Consider the following 21,160-nt stretch of genomic DNA (forward strand, 5'->3'; position numbering starts at 1 on the left):
AAAGAGTTGTCATAGGAATTAAGCATCAAGCAATATTAGCAATAAATGTCAAAAGATAATCAAGTATGGCTTGTTTGATAACAGACTAGGAAATTGAGAATTAAGCCATAAAGTATTAAAATCAAAAGGTGATAATATTTTCTTATTGACCACTATGACATGTTTATATTAGAGTTGTAAAATTTATCAGTTAAGAATCTAAAAGTAATTTTTATCAAAATATTTATACAACAATGAAATTCTTTTAATGATTATTAAAAATGTAAGTTATTTATGAATATTGAAATTATTGAAATTATTAATGTTTTTTTATAATTAATTTTCTAAAAGCATTTTGACGAGGAAATGCTATGTTACACATCACCTGTCCTTATAAATTGATTGTCCTCAATCATAGTCATATTACATAATGAATACAATAAAAAGAAACATACAAAATCATACAAACAGTTCGGATCCTCAATTATACACACAAACATACAAAATTGATCATACTAGTATTCAAAATGTTTTTTTGTTTTTTTTTCGGAAGTACATTTTTTAAAATCTTCTATTTGAATAGCACTTAGTCAGTTACAATATGTATCTTCCTATTATTTTTTTTATATATATTTTATATTTATTTACATCTAAGTTACACATAATATTTTTCATAATTACTATGATATTTCATCAATGTGCACATTTATATACAAAAATCATTGTGAATTTGAAGAAATAGCAATTAACATGGCATTCCTTTAATGATAATTAAAACATAAGTCTTTATGTTAAATAAAATTATCTCAAAAAGGAAATCTTACATTAGACATGAAAAATATGTCTTTGACAATGTAATAAAAATTACCTATGCTAAATTTGCGGCAACAATAGAATTATTGAGGTCTTCAAAACACAAAAATACATAATTGTTCGGCATTATCTTAATATATCATATGCGACTGTAATTGATAAGTCGGGCCTATTTTGGCATAAAATACAACAATAATTTCTTTAATTTCATTATGGTACCTTTGTACTCATATATAAGTATTTAACTTTCTGTTATGCTGAGATTTAATATGACCCTATATGGCTACGCAACATTTATAACCTCACATATTAGTATAAATTCTAATGAGTTTTCTCAACTCTGAATAACATATTTTTTCACGCAACATGCATTAGTGGACTTTGACTCAATATGAACATACGCAACAAAAATTGTCAGCCACTTTAGTATTAACAAACATTTTTTTTTTCAATATAAACACATAATATATTTGTATGTATGTAACATTTACTATGGTAGAGGTTTAGTATTGTCTATGCAACATTGTTTTTACTCTCCATATAGTATGATAATTTTCAATACATTTTGTTTAGATTTGCTATTTCAAAATTTATGTCTCTGGATTGATTATTTAGTATTAAATTCATATTTGACGTCTTGTATAATAATCCCTTTCTGCTTTGAACAATTTCTTTTTTTTATTTGACAAATAATCCTTCTTTAATTCAATGTCATTTTTTTTTTTTAACACAATTTTTAAAATTCAACACTATTATTTTTCTTGACATTTTTTTTTTTTTATGTACACAAATTATGGCACAATATTCCTTTTTCCCTTTTCCTGATCTTTGTTTTTTCTTGGTTTCGTCTTTGGTTTTTCTTCTGTTTTTGGTTACTTCTTTTTTCTATTTTTTTTTTTATGTTTTCTCTTTTTTTTCTTTTTTTTTTTTTTTTTTTTATGTCTTATCCCTCATCTTCAATTTATTACAATTTTATGCCCTTCTATTAATTTTAAATTTTTGATTTCGTTCTCTTCAGAATTTGGTTGTTTTTTAATTGTAAGGTTCTTACTTTTTTCCTCACTTTTCCAACTATTGGTGTTTTCCATAAGTCCATATTTGTTTTCTTGTTTTGTTCTTCCTTTTCCATCACTAGCTGGATCTTTTACCTTCGGTATTCTCCGCCAAAATCTGTAGCCAAGGGTCGCCGGCAGGGCCTTCGCTTTGGGGTCGTTTGGGGAATACTCGCTGGCGTAGTGAGCGCCCTACACGGAAACCCTCGGTTGGTTAGGTGTGTGTGGGATACTGGTGTATTATTATTATCCAGTATCCTCTTTGTTATGATGACTTATTTTATAACTCAAAAGTCCAGTATGATGTTATTTCATTTATTTCTTTATAGCCCATTGAAAGTTCTCAAATACAAAATAATCATATAGTCCACACATATATTTTCACAGCTAGCACCTGAATTTTGCTTAAGTTAAATTTACCTATTTATTTTCTAAGTTAAGACTTGATGTTATACGTCCGAAATTCTATATAAGACTTTTAGATGTTCTCCGTTCCGAAATTAAAATAAGACTCTTAGATGTTCTAAGTTCTGAATTCAAAATAAGACTATTTTAAAATATAAAAAGCAACAATATAAATTAAGAAAGAGTTGTCATAGGAATTAAGCATCAAGCAATATTAGCAATAAATGTCAAAAGATAATCAAGTATGGCTTGTTTGATAACAGACTAGGAAATTGAGAATTAAGCCATAAAGTATTAAAATCAAAAGGTGATAATATTTTCTTATTGACCACTATGACATGTTTATATTAGAGTTGTAAAATTTATCAGTTAAGAATCTAAAAGTAATTTTTATCAAAATATTTATACAACAATGAAATTCTTTTAATGATTATTAAAAATGTAAGTTATTTATGAATATTGAAATTATTGAAATTATTAATGTTTTTTTATAATTAATTTTCTAAAAGCATTTTGACGAGGAAATGCTATGTTACACATATAATATATTCTATCATATTTTAAATAGTTAACCTCAATAATTAACTTTTCATGGAAATTAATGTCAATTCATCCTTTACTATTTTATTACAGTAATTTTTATTTTATTGCATTTTCGAAACTTATAAATTTGCAACATCGTAAAATATAGTATTTTCTATCCCACTCATTCAATAACAAATATTGATAGACAATTTTGTTTATAACATATGAAAAGAAAAGCTAAAATCTTAATATTCGGGTGGGGCGTCCGTGGCCGAGTGGTCGTGGCCTTCAAAATTTTTGTTCCTCACCACTGTGGGTTCAAATCCCGACAGGGATTTCGGATTCTTTCATGTGAGGAAGCTATCCAGCTAGCTTACGCAACGTGGATGGTTCTACTCAGGTGCCCGTTTGTGCCTGAAATAATGCACGGAAGGGCACCTGAGGTCTTCATCTTAAATTAAAGTTGGACATCGCCATATAATCTGTGACGTAAAACCCAATCAAACAAACAAACTAAATATTGGTTCTAACATTTACTAACTTTATATGTTAGAAAGATATGTGTAAAAGTTCATGAAGAAGGAAAAAGAAATAAGGAACGTGTAAACATATTTGCTGTTTAAATTTTAAGCATTTTGAAATTGAAATTATACTTATATTCTCATATTTCACAATTAGTGCATTGTCTATACAGCAATGACTCTGAAATTTAAGATAAATAGATGTAAGTCTTTTAAGTTGTCAAAAAAGGTTATATTAGGATACTTGCAGTATTTTGAAATTTAAATAAATTAATCATTCCCCATACCCCACTTAAAAATACACACTATCCCAAAAATGTAATTAAATGAAAATTTTTAATGTTAGATTTTGAATTTAACAAGAGCCATCGCCAAAAGTTAATACTTTGACCATGATGGTCAAGGTCATTTGAAGGTTAAAGTAAGTTCAACCTTTTAGAAGGTCTTGTCCAAAAGGTTGTTTTGTCCAAGTATGAAATAATCCATTGATTAATTACCAAGTTACAGCCAATTATTTGATAATCTGTTAATATTCAATTAATTTTCTTCAAGGTCAAGGTCATTCATGAGTTAAAGTAAATTTTAATTTAATATACATAAAGGTCCTGACCTAAAATGTCTGGAAATAAAGGTTATCAATTTATAAATAACAAAGTTATAGCCAGTTACAAAACCAAAAATGAAACAAGAGAATTTCATTAAGTTGACATTAACAATCATGTTCAACTTAAGGTCAAGGACAAATCTTAATTATTAAATATATATATTGGTAACAAGCTGTGTATAAATGAAATCCGTACATAAATAACAAAATTATGACAATTTAAAAATTTTACTTTCACAGTCAAGATTATTTAAAGTTCAAGTTCAAAGTCAGTTCCACCTTTTATTTCATTTAATTACATTTTTTGGGATAGTGTGTCTTGTCCAAAGTGTTGTTTTGTCAATGTATGAATATTATCCATAAATTAATTACCATGATACAGCCAATTGTAGCAAATATCAGTAGAAATTCAATTATTTTACCTTCAAGGTCAATGTCATAAAAACCAAGGTCAATTTAAATTTATACATGAAAGTCATATCCTAAAGAATGTTGTGTTATAATATGAAGTGAATCCATTTATCATTAACAAAGTTATAGCCAGTTACAGCCCCCCCCCCCACACACACAAAAATAAATAAATAAAAATAAATTTTCTATAATTTGACCTTCAAGGTCAATGTTATTTATGAGTGAAGATCAATGTCTGTCTGGTTAACTCGAAGGTCTATCCTAAAAATATTATTATGTTCAAGTTTGAAGACAAACTATTAGAAAATAACAAAGTTATCTAATAGCAAAAATCAGAAGAAGAAAAATAAGCAAAATTTAGACATTTGACCTTGGAGGTCAAGGTCATTTATAAATGAAGGTCAAATTTAGTCTTGTCTACTTAAAGATCTTGCCCCAAGGTTGTTGTGGCCAAGTATGAAGACAAAACGTAAAGAAGATTAAAAGTAATGATCACAGTTAAAATTTGCTGACGGAAACGTCAACACCGACATGACTGTAACAATACCTCTATTTTTTTAATTAATTTTTTTTATTTTATCTATTTTTTATTATATCTTTTTTAAAAGTCGAGCTTAACATGTTGTTTTCTTTAAAATCAGTCATTAAAATTAATTTTTTATTAGAAAGAGAGAAAAAAATAAGAAATTGTATCAAGTATTTTTAAAATCACATTTTTTTCCGTATATTTTTCGTAATTATTTTTTGTTTTTATCATCAAAAAATATAATTACCTTAAAATACATATTAAAACTGCATTTAAGGAACACAATTAATACAAAAATGAAAAGAAAGAACTTATTGCTAAGTTTTAACTGCCAAAATTCAAGTAATATAAAGTAAATTATAATTTTCATATTTTTGGCGGCCATCTTGGACGCCATCTTGAATTTCTTAGTCCGCCAGCACTTTCGGGGAAAATGAAATTCAATTTCGTAATCTAGGGACTCAACCGAACATTTTGGTGTATGAAACCCTCTGTTTATGATCGGGGACCAGTTAGGTGTTCCTAAGCTTAACAAATTTGCAGCACTATAAATGTTTCCTTTTATCTCAAAATGTCTTTTTGGGAAATTTTCAAGTGAAGCATACATTCAGGGCTCTACATAGAATTTTTCTCATATTTAGAAATAAAAATGAAATACATTAACTTAGTAAGTAAAAAAAGCAAAAAAGTTTTGAAAGTTTGTTTTCAAAAAATACTGTACTTACACAATTACCCAATGTTGACAGGTGATCAGTTGACTGTTCTCTATAACCTATTGACATTTTGATTTGATGCCACCTTATTCATTTTGTTTGGTTTTAAGTCACATCTGGGAAGATAGGTCACATCTACAATTTGTTTGGTATAGCTAATAATCTTCCAGCTTAACTGGTTGATCAAGAACAAAGAGCCGCCTGGCTTAAGTTTACCAGTTATGCCAAAATAGAGAAAATAGGAATCCCTAAAGAGAGCCCAACACAGCAAAATTGAAAATGTTGCAGGCTCGGTTTGATTGAGCCTGTTCATGGACGGTACTGTCAAGTGCAAACTATCGTCCACGCCCCCTAGCACCGGCTTAAGCAGAATTCAACATTTAACATGAACTGGTACAATTTGGAATTTTGAAACATCCGCAGATGTGTTTATATGGCGGTTATCATGAAAACCTTCAATGTGACACTTCTGTGCCATTCCATGAAAAGCGGCATATGGATCTCCAAGTGATAACAAGAGGGCCATGATCGCCCTGAAATCGCTCACCTGTATATAGGTGGCGGGGCGGGGACAATTTTAACCCAGGGGCTTTTATTTGAACAAACTTGGTAGACACCCATTTGAAGATGTTTCATGATAAATATCTAAGCTCTAGCTCTAAGAAGATACACAAATAGGGAAAAACAATGACCAATTTTGTCCCCAGGGCTTTTATATGAACAAACTTGGTAGACATTCACTAGAACATAATTCATGCTTAATATCTAAACTCTAGCTCTTTGGGTTTTTTAACAGAAGATTTTTTAAGTTTTTACTATATACATATAAGGAAAATCAATGATCCCCGGGATGGGGCCAATTTTGACCCCAGGGCCCTTATTTGAACAAAAATGGTAACACCCATTAGAAGATGTTTCATGCTAAATATCTTAGCTGTAGCTCGAAATGTTTTTTAAAAGAAGATGTTCTAAGTTTTTACTATATACATTTAAGGAAAATCAATGATCCCCTTCCCCCCCTCTGGACGGGGGCCAATTTTGTCCCCAGGGCCCTTATTTGAACAAAAATGGTAGACACCCATTAGAAGATGTTTCATTCTAAATATCTTAATTAGCTCTAGCTCTAGAGGTTTTTAAAGAAAGATTTTTTAAGTTTTTACTCATATACATATATAAAGAAAATCAATGATCCCCCGGTTGGGGCCAATTTAAACCCAGGGCCCTTATTTGAGCAAAAATGGTAGACACCCATTAGAAGATGTTTCATGCTAAATTTCTTAGCTCTAGCTCTTATTAAGGGTTTTTTAAAAGCAATTTTTTTAAGTTTTTACTATATACATAAAGGGAAAAACAATGACCCCCTGGGGCGGGGCCAACTTTGACCCCAGGGCTTTTATTTGAGCAAACTTGGTAGACACCCACTAGAAGATGTTTCATGCTTAATAGCTAAGCTCTAGCTATTTGGGTTTTTAAAAGAAGATTTCTTTAAGTTTTTACAATATACATATTAGGAAAATTAATGACCCACCCGGGTGGGGCCAATTTTGACCCCAGGGCATTTATTTTGAACAAACTTGGTAGACACTTACTAGGTGATGTTTCATGCCAAATATTTAAGCTCTAGCACTTTTGGTTTTCTAAAAGAAGATATTTTAAGTTTTTTCTTTTGATTGCCATGGCAACCAGAGTTCTGCTTGGAATTAAATTCTTTGAACAATTTTTAAAGCTGACTACCAATGGAACATTGCTGTGAAGTTTGAATGAAATTGGCTCAGCGGTTTATGAGGAGATGTCATTGAAAGTAAAAGTTTACGGACGGACGCCAGATGCCGGACGAAAAGCGATCACAAAAGCTCACCATGTCATTTTGTGACAGGTGAGCTAAAAAGCGTGTGCCCTTAAACAAGAAAACAATGGGCGGAACTAAACAAAATGGAATTTTGAAAGGGGATCAGAGGTTATGAGGCAAACCAAAGGTGTGTAACAAATCTTCCTTCCAGCTTTTATTGATTGTGAATGACTGAGATGTGTCCTACCAGCTTTTCTGTTTAAGAAAGACAAGATTCTTGGTTTCTTCCAACTTTACTTTTTATGCTATGCTGGTTGTGGAATACTAAAAGTTGCTTTCATCTTGCTTTACGGGTTGAGGAAGACTCAGAAGGTGTCTCCTTCATGTACAACTTAATTCCAGATAAAACAAGTGAAATAACTTATTTATATTCATTATTTCTGCTTGGCAGGATTCATACCCAAAGCAGCAGAAGGGGAAGCAGCTCAAAGTCAATGATCTTAAAAGTTTTGTCACAGATTTTCTGTCAATTTCAAAGTCATTCAATTCAGGACAAGTCATCTACACAGAATAAGTAGAGAAATGGTTCAAATACAACACAAAAGAATATTTCTCTTGGTTCCCGTCTTTATTTGAACAAGGGGGGCCATTGTCCGCAAAGCTCTAACCTGAGGACTGACTGTTATTTGTGTGAAAGCAATGAAAGTTATGTTGTTATAACAAGAATTTGAACGATGTTGGTCACAATAGACCTTACTTCATGCAAAATGTATTTTTTTAAGTTTACTATATACATGGTCCTTATTTCATAGCTGTATATCAAAAACAAGAAAAAAGGTCACTAGGTCAATAATTAAGTAATTTGATACGAAATTTAAGTTCTACACTCGAAATTGTGCACATGGTAAAAATGTGATAGCTGTATACAACATGGGCCATCAGTAGAGCTGTCATCGATAGAGACAATATCGATGTATCGTTGATATTTTTTGGGCGATCAATAATCGATACACACTTCAAAAAATCAATACTTTTGACTAATTAATTAAATGTCTAGAAATTATAAAAAAATCACCCAAAACATATACAGAACAGTTATTTATGTCTAATGTTATGCTTTTGTTATATAGTGGAAATATTTAATAGCAATGGTGACAAAAAATAATGTCTGGAAAAAAAATGCAGTGGACATTGTACAGAACATGTTTTTAACTGAAATAATTTAAACAGGTATGAAAGTGAATGATAGACAAGTAATTATAGGTTATTATCGATATATCGGTGTATCGTTGATTTTAGTCATCTGATATCGATACAGTAAAAACTCTGAAAACCGGACCCTGTCCGGACTTGACCAAAAGTCCGGTTTTCAGAGGATTCCGGTTTTCAGAGGTTTTATACATTTATTGATAATTATGATGTGTTTGAACAATAACTTTGTTTAATCACTTTTCAACCCTTTTGTCTTAGTCATATTTTAATTTCTTTTTGCAATAAATGTCTTTAGTAATTTTATTATGAAAATCCATGAATATTTATAATTCAGAAAATCAGAAATTAAAACACCACATTGTCTGAAATATATCATAATACCTTTTTCATTAGCTTTAAAATATGAAATTAATGGAAATTACTATTATTATTTTTGCAAATAATTGATATCAAAACAAAGATAACTATAAGATCAAAATTTAAAGCAAAACTTGAATCATTTAAAAAAAAGTTTCCCAACTCTTTTTGAAATATTATATTAAAAAAACATAGCACATTAAAAACATTTTTGAAAAATCATATCTATATGAGGAAAGACACAAATATGATTAAAGAGCTATAATTTAATTGACAATAAGAAATTAATGTGCACTGACAAGTGTTTTCACATCTGCATAGTTAAAAGGATATGACCATTTGCTGGTAATTGAATATGTCACCTGTTGAGATTATGTTCAGATCTACATTAAAGGACACAGAAAGTTGACAGTTTAAATTGCTGTCCGGTTTTCAGAGGATTTTTTATGCATGTTTAGCTTTAGAAATCATAGAAAATCGTCCGGTTTTCGGAATTCAGAGGTTCCGGTATTCAGAGGATTTTTTTCATTAAACATATAGGGAGAAAATACAGGACTTTTAAAATAGTCCGGTTTTCAGAGGGTCTGGTTTTCGGAGTTTTTACTGTATATCGTTGATATGCTTTGCACTGAATCAATGACAGCTCTAGCCATCAGTGACGACATGTGTCGCCTCATGATAGCTAGTTGCATGTTGCAGCTACTGTGTAGCAGGAGACACAAAAATCATTAACAGGGCAAAACACATTTTTTATTCAAGGCCCAAAACTCAGCTGAAAATCTTTCAACTAGAAAACCACTGTAATATGTGCAAGTATTTGAGCTACTGATCAATCCCGTAAAGTTCATTAAAACTGCAATAGTGGTATATGATATCCTTGCTAAGGGAGATAAAAAGAAACTTAACACAACAGACATAGTTTTTATTTTAAGTTTATTAGTTAAACTTTGTATAGAATACTAAATGATACAAATCTCTAAAATCCAGCTAAATTCTCAAAATATTTCATTCATTCAATCTTATAAAGACCAAAAAAATGACATAACAAAAGATATATATCAACAAGTAAAGGGTCCAAAGTCATGGTGTATAAAAAGCACTAATTACATCTCTAATAATAATCATCTAAATTTAGGCAATTCTTTAAAAATGTTGATTTGTATTCACAATCCAACATTATTAGTGTTTGCAAATGCAATCCAATATTCAAACTGTTTGCATATGCAATCCAATATTTTAACTGTTTGCATATACAATCAAATATTTCAACTGTTTGCATATGCAATCCAATATCTAACTGTTTGCATATACAATCCAATATTTCAACAGTTTGCATATACAATCCAAAATCTAACTGTTTGCATACCCAATCCAATATTTCAATTGTTTGCATACACAATCCAATACCTTAATTGTAAAAATATAGGCTTTAACATGTAATAATATATTATAACTAATGGTAGACCTTTCTTTTATTAAAATTATATAAAAGTAACATATATTTTGGTCGAGAGATTTTTGTGCAAAAATTCCTCACAATTAACAGAAGTAAAACAACAATTCTATAGAATAACCTTGCTATAATCAACTAACAAAGACTAAACCATGTAAACAGTGCTAACACTTTAGTGATCAAGTGTGTGCACATATAATTTAATATCAAAATATCATCATCAATGCATAAATCGTCAGCTGGGGCAAAAGCCTTTGTTATTTATAAAAGCCACCAAAAAAAAAATTGCTAATAAACAAACATTTCAGATACACACAGCTATTATCTCTACTTATATGTATTTACAAAATCTCAGCTGGGACAGAAAACATTCTTACACATAGTAATCTATGTTCACACATTCATATAATTACATTGCTTTATATAGTAGCAATTAAGTATGCACCAATTACATGCCTATTTCATACATACGTCAATTTAACAGTTCTATATCCCTGAAAATAACTTAAATCAAAGCCATTATAAAGCCTCATTCAAAATCGTAGTGTTCTTTTTCTTTCACTTTTGGAATTAAATTTATTCATTTATAATACATATGAAATTTCATTATGAAAGGTATCTATATAAAGTTTAAACAAACATGGATGTGTAATTTTCTTTTCACTTAAACATAAACATGTATTTCTTTTTACTTATCTTAAAGTTTAAACAAAGTTGGTATTACTAGTTAAACTTTTAAAAATGTTCTGGAAGATATGTCAACAAATTTAGTGCCAGGATTATGGCAAATAAGAGCATACTGTTTGTAGACGCTAAGAAAACCACTTAATAATAAAACTTGCTTCTTTTTTTATATTTACTAGTTAGAAAACAACACAAATTGTTTTCCTATTTACTAGTTAGAAAACAACACAATTTGTATCTACAAAAAAAATCAATTTTTAAAGCGATTTGCCAGTTTAATGACAAATTCGGTTGAATTGTTCATATATGAACTTTTTCATCCAATCTGTGATATTAGTGAGCAGAATTAAAGAAAACATGGACAATCTAACACACAAACTGAGCATAATGCATTAAACTTTTAGTTCATAAAAAAATAAAAATATTGCTACCATTTGCATGTGAAATTCTCGTGTCATTTATTTTTAATTTTACTGTTCAAACTATAGCTTAGTTCACAGAATAAATCTTCTAACAGCGTGTAATTGAAACATATGAAGCAGTGTTCAAGGGGACGGCATACATTTAAAACGTTCGAATGCAGCTTTTTCAAGCATCTCCCTCTCCGAAGGATGGGCGACCTTGATCATTTCGTAAGCTCTTTGTCGTAGATTTTTACCAAACAAGTAAGCAATGCCGTATTCTGTAACTATATAATGTACATGAGCCCTGGTTGTAACTACGCCAGCACCTGGAATAAATTTATGCATTTTATTTTATTTCTCAAAATCCTTGTAGTTTTGGTGTACTTTAATTTATTATTTCCAAAAAGTTACTTATAACAGTGTATAAGTCAATAGATGTAAACCTGAGTTAAGTTATCTATAAATGATAAATGAACCCTTTTAAAGTTTTTTGTAACAGTTCTCTTCTATTGACATCTTGAAAATTAAACTGCAGAATTATTTACCTTTCAGGGTAGGCACCTTTTCATAACACTGGGACCAAAAATAATTATATTTTTTTATAAAGTACATGTATATTTTTGGTCCCAGCATAACGGTACTCTTCCATTGACATCTTGATAATTAAACAGCAATATTTACCTTCTTTCAGAACGGGAACAACCCTTGATATTCCGTCATCTGTTGTTGATGTACATGCTATAATAGGTTTACCCTCTCCATCCAAACTTAAAGCTGCCCCCCTCACAAAATCTATCTGGCCTCCAAATCCTGGGATACAGAGCAAAAATATTTTTAATAACATTTAGACATTTTCTATATTTTCAGTGGTCCATTAGTGTTCTTGCACATGTATATGAAATTCCTTTTTATTATGCAATCCAATTATTTTAAAATACATCTAAAATATACATTTCCAGTAATAACTAGAAGGTTTTTTTTATTACAAACACAATTAGGTATGGTACTGATCACTCCTGTGAAGTTTGTTCGAAATCCGTAGACATGATTAACATATACGTTTCCAGTCTTAAAATGTTCAAATTTTTGCCTATGTTATTAAATGAGTAATAAAATGTTGGCAATGTTTTTGGTCTTTTTTTCTTTACTTTCACAATACTCTTAATAGGGGTTCTCAAAGAACAAAAGTTTAGACCAAAATTCCTTAGAAATAAATTAAAACAAGAAACAAACTTACAAGGATTTCTTACTGAAATAAGTATACACAGTAATCAAAACAATAATGTTTTCACGTACCAGAGTACATGTATGTACCAATAGAATCGGAGCACACCTGACCCGTGAGATCAACTTCAAGGCATGTGTTGATACTTGTGACGCGTGGGTTCTGACAGATTAGTGAAATATTGTTGGTGAAGTCACACTCGTGCATCGCTGAAAATGAGAAACAAGAGGGCCATGATGGCCCTGAAGTCGCTCACCTGTACATAGGCCCCCTGAGCGGGGCCAGTTTAAACCCCGGGGCTTTTATTTTAACAAACTTGGAAGACACCCATTAGAAGATGTTTCATGTTAAATATCTTAGCTTTAGCTCTTTGGGTTCTTTAAAAGAAGATTTTTTTAAGTTTTTACTATATGTATATAGGGAAAATCAATGACCCCCTGGGGCGGGGCCAATTTTGACCCAAGGGCTTTTATTTGAACAAACTTGGTAGACATCCATTAGAACATGTTTCATGCTAAATATCTTAGCTCTAGCTATTTTGGTTCATTAAAAGAAGATTTTTAAGTTTTTACTATATGCATATAGGGAAAATCAATGACCCCCTGGGGCGGGGCCAATTTTGACCCAAGGGCTTTTATTTGAACAAACTTGGTAGACACCAATTAGAAGATGTTTCATGCTAAATATCTTAGCTCTAGCTCTTTTAGTTCTTTAAAAGAAGATTTTTTAAGTTTTTACTATATGCATATAGGGAAAATCAATGACCCCCTGGGGCGGGGCCAATTTTTACCCAAGGGCTTTTATTTGAACAAACTTGGAAGACACCCATTAGAAGATGTTTCATGCTAAATATCTTAGCTCTAGCTCTTTGGGCTCTTTAAAAGAAGATTTTTTAAAGTTTTTACTATATGTATATAGGGAAAATCAATGACCCCCTGGGGCGGGGCCAATTTTGACCCAAGGGCTTTAATTTGAACAAACTTGGTAGACATCTATTAGAACATGTTTCATGCTAAATATCTTAGCTCTAGCTCTTTTGGTTCATTAAAAGAAGATTTTTAAGTTTTTACTATATGCATATAGGGAAAATCAATGACCCCCTGGTGCGGAGCCAATTTTGACCCCAGGGCTTTTATTTGAACAAACTTGGTAGACACCCATTAGAAGATGTTTCATGCTAAATATCTTAGCTCTAGCTCTTTTGGTTCTTTAAAAGAAGATTTTTAAAGTTTTTACTATATGCATATAGGGAAAATCAATGACCCCCTGGGGCGGGGCCAATTTTGACCCCAGGGCTTTTATTTGAACAAACTTGGTAGACACTCACCAGAAGATGTTTCATGCCAAAAATCTAAGCTCTAGCTCTTTGGGTTTTTTAGAAGAAGATATTTTAAGTTTTTTCTTTTGGTTGCCATGGCAACCAGAGTTCTGCATGGAATTAAATTCTTTGAACAATTTTCAAAGGTGACCACCAAAGGAACATTCCTGTGAAGTTTGGATGAAATTGGCTGAGTGGTTAATGAGGAGATGTCATTTAAAGTAAAAGTTTACGGACGACGGAAGACGGCCGGACGCCGGACGAAAAGCGATCACAAAAGCTCACCCTGTCACTTTGTGACAGGTGAGCTAAAAAATCAGTGTTATGGCAGTTTTTTTTAAGAGAGACTAACTTTATTTGTCCCATAAGCAGCTCCCCATACATACATGTAGTTTATTAATTATTTTATTCAAATTAGACATATTCAGTAAGAATTTCAAAGATTTCAATAAATTTCTGTGATTAAGATACTTTACTTAAGGATGAGCATAGTATATCTTTAATCACTGAAGGTCTAGCTAATAAAAAAAATTTACATACCAACAAATGAGTTATCGTCCAAGAAGTTATACAACTTTTTAGTTCCCATACTAAAACTGCTCACAATCTTGCCAGTCTGTATGGTTTTCTTGGCGTTCGTCAGAGCTCCTTTCTCTACCAGGTTCACCACTGTGTCACTCATCATTTCTGAGTGAAAACCAAGATCCTTGTGGTTGTATAATTTATGCAAGACCGCATCAGGTAAGTTACCAATACCTAGAAGAAGTATAATTTTGGATAGTTAATAAATAACCAATCAGCATAATATTAATAATGTTTATTTAAACCAAAAATGTGTAAATAAACCCAAAGTATAAAAAAATTATAATACATGATCTTTTTGTTACTTTCATTACTGGGTAAAACATTATTTCAAGTGTATGTCTTTTGTAAGCCAAACCCAAGTGTACTAATTTTTTTCAACTTGCCTGATAAAATTGAAAATCTAAAAGATTGTATGTAATTCTATTTTAACTTTGTCACTAGTTGTCATGCAGCAGCTTGTCTTTTTCGTAATAATTTTTCTTTGAGTTAAAAAAATAAGTAATTGTTATTTATATTAAATTTGCAAATGATTGTACAAGCATGTATGGAGGAGAGAACATGCTTCTGAAGTTCAGACTGTGTAATTAAAAGCAGCTTATGTTTGAATGTATGAATGGTCTAATTCTGAAAAACTTATAATGAATGATGAAACTATTGGTATTAGTTTTTGCTATGTTATTGTGGAGACTTACATGTAACTGTTTTCTGATTTGTTTTTAGTAAGCTAAACGATCCTTTTAATCTCTACAAACAGCCCTTTGGTGCGAGACATATAATTGCTTAAGCAAATACTTAAAATGCCAAATATGTTCATGTATATGATAGATTTGATTGTATTTGCATTTTGCAATGAAGATATTTATAACAGTGTTATTTAAAAATATGCACAAGCAAATGCTAAAACAAAATAGTTGTTTTCAGTTGCAATATTTTTTTTTGCATTTGGAGGTGACCTTTAAAAGCAGGGATTGGCTGTAAATAAATGGATTCTTGTGAAAGCATTGAAAATTGTCCGCAATATTATTTGTACCTTTCATTACTGTTCCTTTATATGTGGCAGTGAATAAACATATTAAATAGAAATACATGTATCTCTAAATTGCCACTACATGTTTGATAATTTTTTTTTCCTTTAAGTTCTGTCAACTTCTTCTGTCTTGATGTTTTATAATTAATAATCATACATGTATATTTTTTCCAAATTGCAAACCGAGAAGTTTATACGCTTAGTTGAGAAAAGTGCAGAAATAAGTTTTTCAGCATTATTGTAGTTCAAGAAAGAGGTAGTTTGGTAGTGAAAATCAGTAAAAGATAAAGAATACTAATCTCTGAAACAGCTTGAGCATCAATAACAAAACAGACAATATTATATAATATAAAAAATCTAAAAACAGATGGAGAAGAAACATCCTTAATGTCTGATTCTACAGTTTATAATTTTGTGTACCTGTCTGAAGGGTGGCACCATCTTCCACAAGATTGTCGGCAATCAGTCTTGCAATTTCGTTAATTTCTGGTGTTCTGATAATAGGCATGATTTCCGGCAAGGCCGTGTTGTGTTCCACCATACAGTCTATATGAGACATGTGTATAAGGCCGTCCCCAAGTGTTCTAGGCATGTGTTCATTAACTTGAGCTAGAATTAGAAAAGTTAAAATATCAAATAGGAAAGTTAAAAAATTTAGCATGTATTGTTCACACAGGGGTTTAGAGCTCCCAATTTCCTGCATCATCAAAACTGAAATAAAGAACATTCCCCTATGCATGTGTGTCTCGGAATGAGAATTTCCAGTCTACCTGTGCTTATTCCATCTTTTAAAAGTCATTTCTATTTAAATTATCAGACTATTATTATTTAAATGTAAACTTATCTCGCAAAACCCCTGGGCTTAAGTCAGGTTGACCCTGTTTTAAGATCATATGGCAACATTCCAGCATTACAGGTGTTTGAAGACCTTAAATTATTCAATTCAAAGTATACATATAAAGAACCATTTATTAAGTTAGCTAGATTGCTGATTTACACATAAGAACTCACTATATCTCCATGTACACAAACCTGTCATCACAAGAAGTATTCAAGTTAAAATATATAAGCTCCTGAGACAGGTACAGTTATCAGAAGTAGCACATGCTTTAATCACAAGACAGGATACACATTGAATTTTACAGGCCCGCAAGGCAGTAATTTCATTTATATACTATGATATTTAGTCCCAGTGTGATGCAGGATTATTTATTATAGAAAGAAAGAATGTCATATCTGTCTTTGATGTCTCTCTAGACATTGTTTTGAATACAAAATATATAGACACTAAGTGTCTGCCTCATACTATGAGCTCCATGCGTAACTATTCAATGTGACTTCATTTAAATATCTCTCTGTAGAAACATTGACACAATTATACAGGTAATATTGACGCCAGACTGACTGGTCATAAAACTTTCCCCTTCAGTTTCTTTTTTGTTGTTGATGGGTTTTACATGGCACCAACACAGTATAGGTCATATGGCGACTTTCCTGCTTTACTGGTTGAGGAGTATTATTTCAGGCACAAACAGGCACCTGAGTAGAACCACTGACGTTCCATAAGCTAGCTGGATAGCTTTATCATGTGTAGAATCCAACGCTGCTTACACGACTCGAACCTTCAGCAGTAAGAGGCAAGTGTTTGGAAGTCAACAAACTTAACCACTTGGCCTTGTATGCCTCTCTTCATGTTCAACTGACTTGCAAACAAAGGAGCTATGAGCTTATATTAGTCTTTGTTATATTATATCCGGCGCAGACATACAAAGATTTAAAACACATATACCAACCTATGATGTAATCAGCGGCTTGCACGGCGGCTCTAGTACAATCTACACTCACTCCTAGCGAACAAAACCCGTGCTGATCTGGTGGACTTACATGAATCAACGCAACATCCAATCTATCGTATAACAATAAATCAGAAATACAGTCGAACTTGTCAATAAAGACCAATTTATGGACAGAAGACCAATATATGGACACAAAGACCAATATATGGAGACAAAGACCACTTTACGAACACAAAGACTACTTTATGGAGATATAGACCAATCTGATTAAAATCAGCTCTAGATAACACTCCGAATTTAAGAAATAAGTAGATCTGAACTTAGTTAGATTGCATAGACCACTTTATGGTGACAGGAAAAAAGGCGCTTTTCTTGTCAGAAGATAGAACTTTGCACATAATTCACCAAATTTAAGAAAACTTCATTGCTACTACATGTGTACTACATGTACAAAGCCAAAATTTTGTTAATAAATAAAAATATCCTTGTTTAATTATCTTTGTTTAATATGAAACGGTACATATAACCATATATAGTATACTTGTATATTTTTCTTCGAAAGAGCAGTGGAATTTCACTCAGGAATATAGATACTGCATCAGCTCTGCCTTCGGCAATCGCCTTTCTACAGTTTGCCCCAATGAAGAGAGACTTGGATCGAAAAATACCTATAACAAAATACAAACATTTATAATATGACAAGTTATCTGAGTCACACTAACTGGACATGTTCATTGCGGAAAGCATGTCTGGTTATCTAGTCTAGACCACAATGTAATCTCCAAACAGAGTTGTCGTTTTTGTCCCTCACAAAACACAAATCATATGCAAGCTGGCATGCAAGTGGTTGAGCACAGTGATAAAGAGTTCAATAAACCTTGCTAAGCTCACCACCATGTTTTCTTAAATGATACCAGATTGCCGATTTTTTTTTAGTTAAGTACATTTGGTTACTTTAATGTTTAGTTTTAAAACCAAATTCACGCTTATATTACAGTACAGTTAATTAGATATTTTCATATAAAATTTGCCTTTTTGTATAATGTTTAAAGAAAAACACATAGTTCTTTTAAAAGTCCTTTTCCTAGAAACTTATGCAAAGCGTATCAAGTACATGTATATCATAAGTTGTTATCAGTTCTTTTACATTATAGGTAGCTAATACTCCTGAGAAAACCAGACTAATAATGATAAAATACATTGAATTCCATCAATTTTGGCGCTGTTCCATGACTGACGTAAAAATATGCAAATAAAAAATACCTTCATATTCTGGTTCCGTGTATGTGGCAGGCCCAACAGTAGGTATATGAATTAACTCAACATCTCTTAATTGTTCTTTCTTGCCGTAATCAGCCAAAACAGACAAGAGATAGTTTGGCGTAGCAGCACATCCCTGCACAAAAACTTTCTGACCTGCAAAGTGAAATAAACATGTATCTGAATCATATATGTAAATATATAAGATTAACTTTAGACTGATTCTGATATCAGATGAATAAATGTATTTCTTGTTTCTAAATACAGCAGAAGCCATTGTACCAGAGAAACTGTATTTAACATTGGTTCATACATATCGTTTCTCTTTTACAGTGTTAATTCTAGGATTCGAAAAATAGGGGGGATTTTTATCGAATAGTGAGAGATTATTACATTTGTTGATCTTTTTCCTTCTTTGTCTATGTAAAATTTTCCCCCTTCCTCTCAAAAAATAGGGGTGAATTCTCAAAAATATTGGTGAATCCCCCCATCGCCCCTCCTAGAATAGACACTGCTTTTATCTTGATTTCCGTGTATCTAAGGTCTTATAATTTGAAAGACCCTGGTATATTTATTTATAAGTAACATTAAATAATTATATAGATAAATTATCATTTGTAATAATTGTTCAATCAAATCATCATATGAAACTATAAGGTACATTTTTCCGGTAAGTCAAATAATGAAAGTAACTGGTCCTGCAGATTGCTTCCCTTTATTCTTGTGTCATTTTTTTTTCAAAATGACGGATCAACGCTCCACATACCTTTGCCTTAATTAACATTTTATTGAATCGAAAGTAGATTTGTGTCTTGTCCAAGCAATCTGAGAAGAGTTCCCGTCATTCTACAGTGCGTTTATTAAGCCAAGACACAGTATATAAGGTACATTACGGTGTTCTGTTTGGACAGACGTGATTTTTAACTTAGTCTGTTACCGGGATGCACGGTGGTATGATGGTGAAAACACGATGGTGAAAACACAATGGTAAGATGGTGAAAACACGATGGTGAAATTGCGATGCGGCGATAGTACGATGGTGAAAACACGATGTCACATCGCGTTTTCACATTGTACCATTGTGGTTTCACCATTGTACCATCGCCTTTTCACCATCGTACCATCGTGTTTTCACTTGAATCACTATCGCACATTCGCGTTCTCACCATCTTGCCATCCCGTTTTCACCATCGTACCATCGCGCTTTCACCATCGTGCAATGGCGCACCATGACGTTTTCACCATCAAGCCATCGCGTTTTCACCATCGTACCATCGCGTTTTCACCATCGTATATTCAGTACACATAGTTATAGAAATATGTCAGATTCTGTTACGGTACAATCTGTACTGTATCAATGACTATTTAATATATGGTTATATATGCTATATATATGTTTGCATTTATCAACTTGAAACTTTATATGTACAGTCACAAGGATGACAACTTTTTTTTTAATTTTTGAGTGACTGCCTTTTGATAATTTCATGTTACAAATAGATACACAAAAACAAAGTGTGCGGGGTTCAATAATGAGAAGGCAAACATTGTTGATAAAAAATATAACATTGCGCATGACCACCAAAAGACGATGGCACGATGGTTAAAAGGCGATGGCAAGATGGTGAAAACGCAATGGTACGATGGTGAAGACGCGATGGCATGATGGTGAAAACGCGATGGCACGATGGTGAAAACACGATGGTACGATGGTGAAAGCGCAGTGGCCAATGGTGAAAGCGTGATAGTATGATGGTGAAAACGCGATGGCACGATGGTGAAAAGGAGGAGGCATGGTGATAAAAACACGATGATCGCGCTTTCACCATCATACCATCGCTGCATCGTACCATCGGTTTTCACCATCGTACCACTGTGTTTTCACCATCGTACCACTGTGCATTGCGGGTACAGACTAAATAAAAAGTCATGATTGTCCAAACAGAACACAATAGTACATCCTGGTTCAGAAAGCAAAACCCGAAGTAAATAATTATTCTACCAAAACAAGCTGTCAGTCACAGGTATGAATTCAGCACACCTCAAATGTCTTAGACAAAATCATCACTTCTGAATAAATCACACGTCGCTGAGGAAAGTTGTCACCTCAAACTCATCAGACGAAACCTTTACTTTAACAGTGTTTAAGCAGTTTTAAAATAAACAGTTTACTGACCCGACTTGATTGCTTGCACAGCTTCCTCTGCCTTCTTCCATGCTGGTTCGCGGTCAGGTTGAGGACTAAGAGCGTCTGGAGAATAGATGAAAAAAGATCGACTTGAACCTACACTTGTCACTCGAGGCAACAGCCGCGAAAACGGTTTTAAAATTGTCAACATTTTATTTTCCAACCCGCAAATCACTTTGTATACATGTCCGTCAAAAGGTCAAGGTAGGTTGCGGTCAAGGCCTTTTTGTCTTCATTGACTCAATGAGCGTCTATATAACCAAGATGTTGTCGGTATGAAACTAGCGCATACTTGTTCCCTTTTTATTATGCG

General features: G+C 32.2%; 1 protein-coding gene across 1 annotated transcript; it reads right to left on the reverse strand.

The window, feature by feature from the left end:
* Nucleotides 1–9,823: 9,823 nt before the first annotated feature.
* On the reverse strand, nucleotides 9,824–21,062 carry LOC132739396 (4-hydroxybutyrate coenzyme A transferase-like). Its single transcript, XM_060727092.1, has 9 exons — nucleotides 20,836–21,062; nucleotides 18,663–18,815; nucleotides 17,941–18,067; nucleotides 17,397–17,509; nucleotides 16,024–16,212; nucleotides 14,532–14,747; nucleotides 12,745–12,882; nucleotides 12,130–12,258; nucleotides 9,824–11,774 (listed from the first exon to the last, which is right to left on the reverse strand). The coding sequence occupies exons 1-9, from the start codon at nucleotides 20,996–20,998 to the stop codon at nucleotides 11,590–11,592; spliced, it is 1,413 nt and encodes a 470-aa protein (XP_060583075.1). The 5' UTR covers nucleotides 20,999–21,062; the 3' UTR covers nucleotides 9,824–11,589.
* Between the last annotated feature and the right edge of the window lie 98 nt (nucleotides 21,063–21,160).

The sequence above is a fragment of the Ruditapes philippinarum genome, unplaced genomic scaffold, assembly GCF_026571515.1.
Source record: "Ruditapes philippinarum isolate M1 unplaced genomic scaffold, ASM2657151v2 ctg19_1_1_1_1, whole genome shotgun sequence".
Taxonomy (NCBI): Eukaryota; Metazoa; Mollusca; class Bivalvia; order Venerida; family Veneridae; genus Ruditapes; species Ruditapes philippinarum.

Coding starts and splice junctions, on each gene's coding strand:
- LOC132739396 (XM_060727092.1), bottom strand. CDS start 20,998: ATGTTGACAATTTTAAAACCGTTTTCGCGGCTGTTGCCTCGAGTGACA. Junction 18,816..20,835: donor TGTGCAAGCAATCAAGTCGG/GTCAGTAAACTG, acceptor TTCACTTTGCAG/GTCAGAAAGTTTTTGTGCAG. Junction 14,748..16,023: donor TGGTGCCACCCTTCAGACAG/GTACACAAAATT, acceptor TACTTCTTCTAG/GTATTGGTAACTTACCTGAT.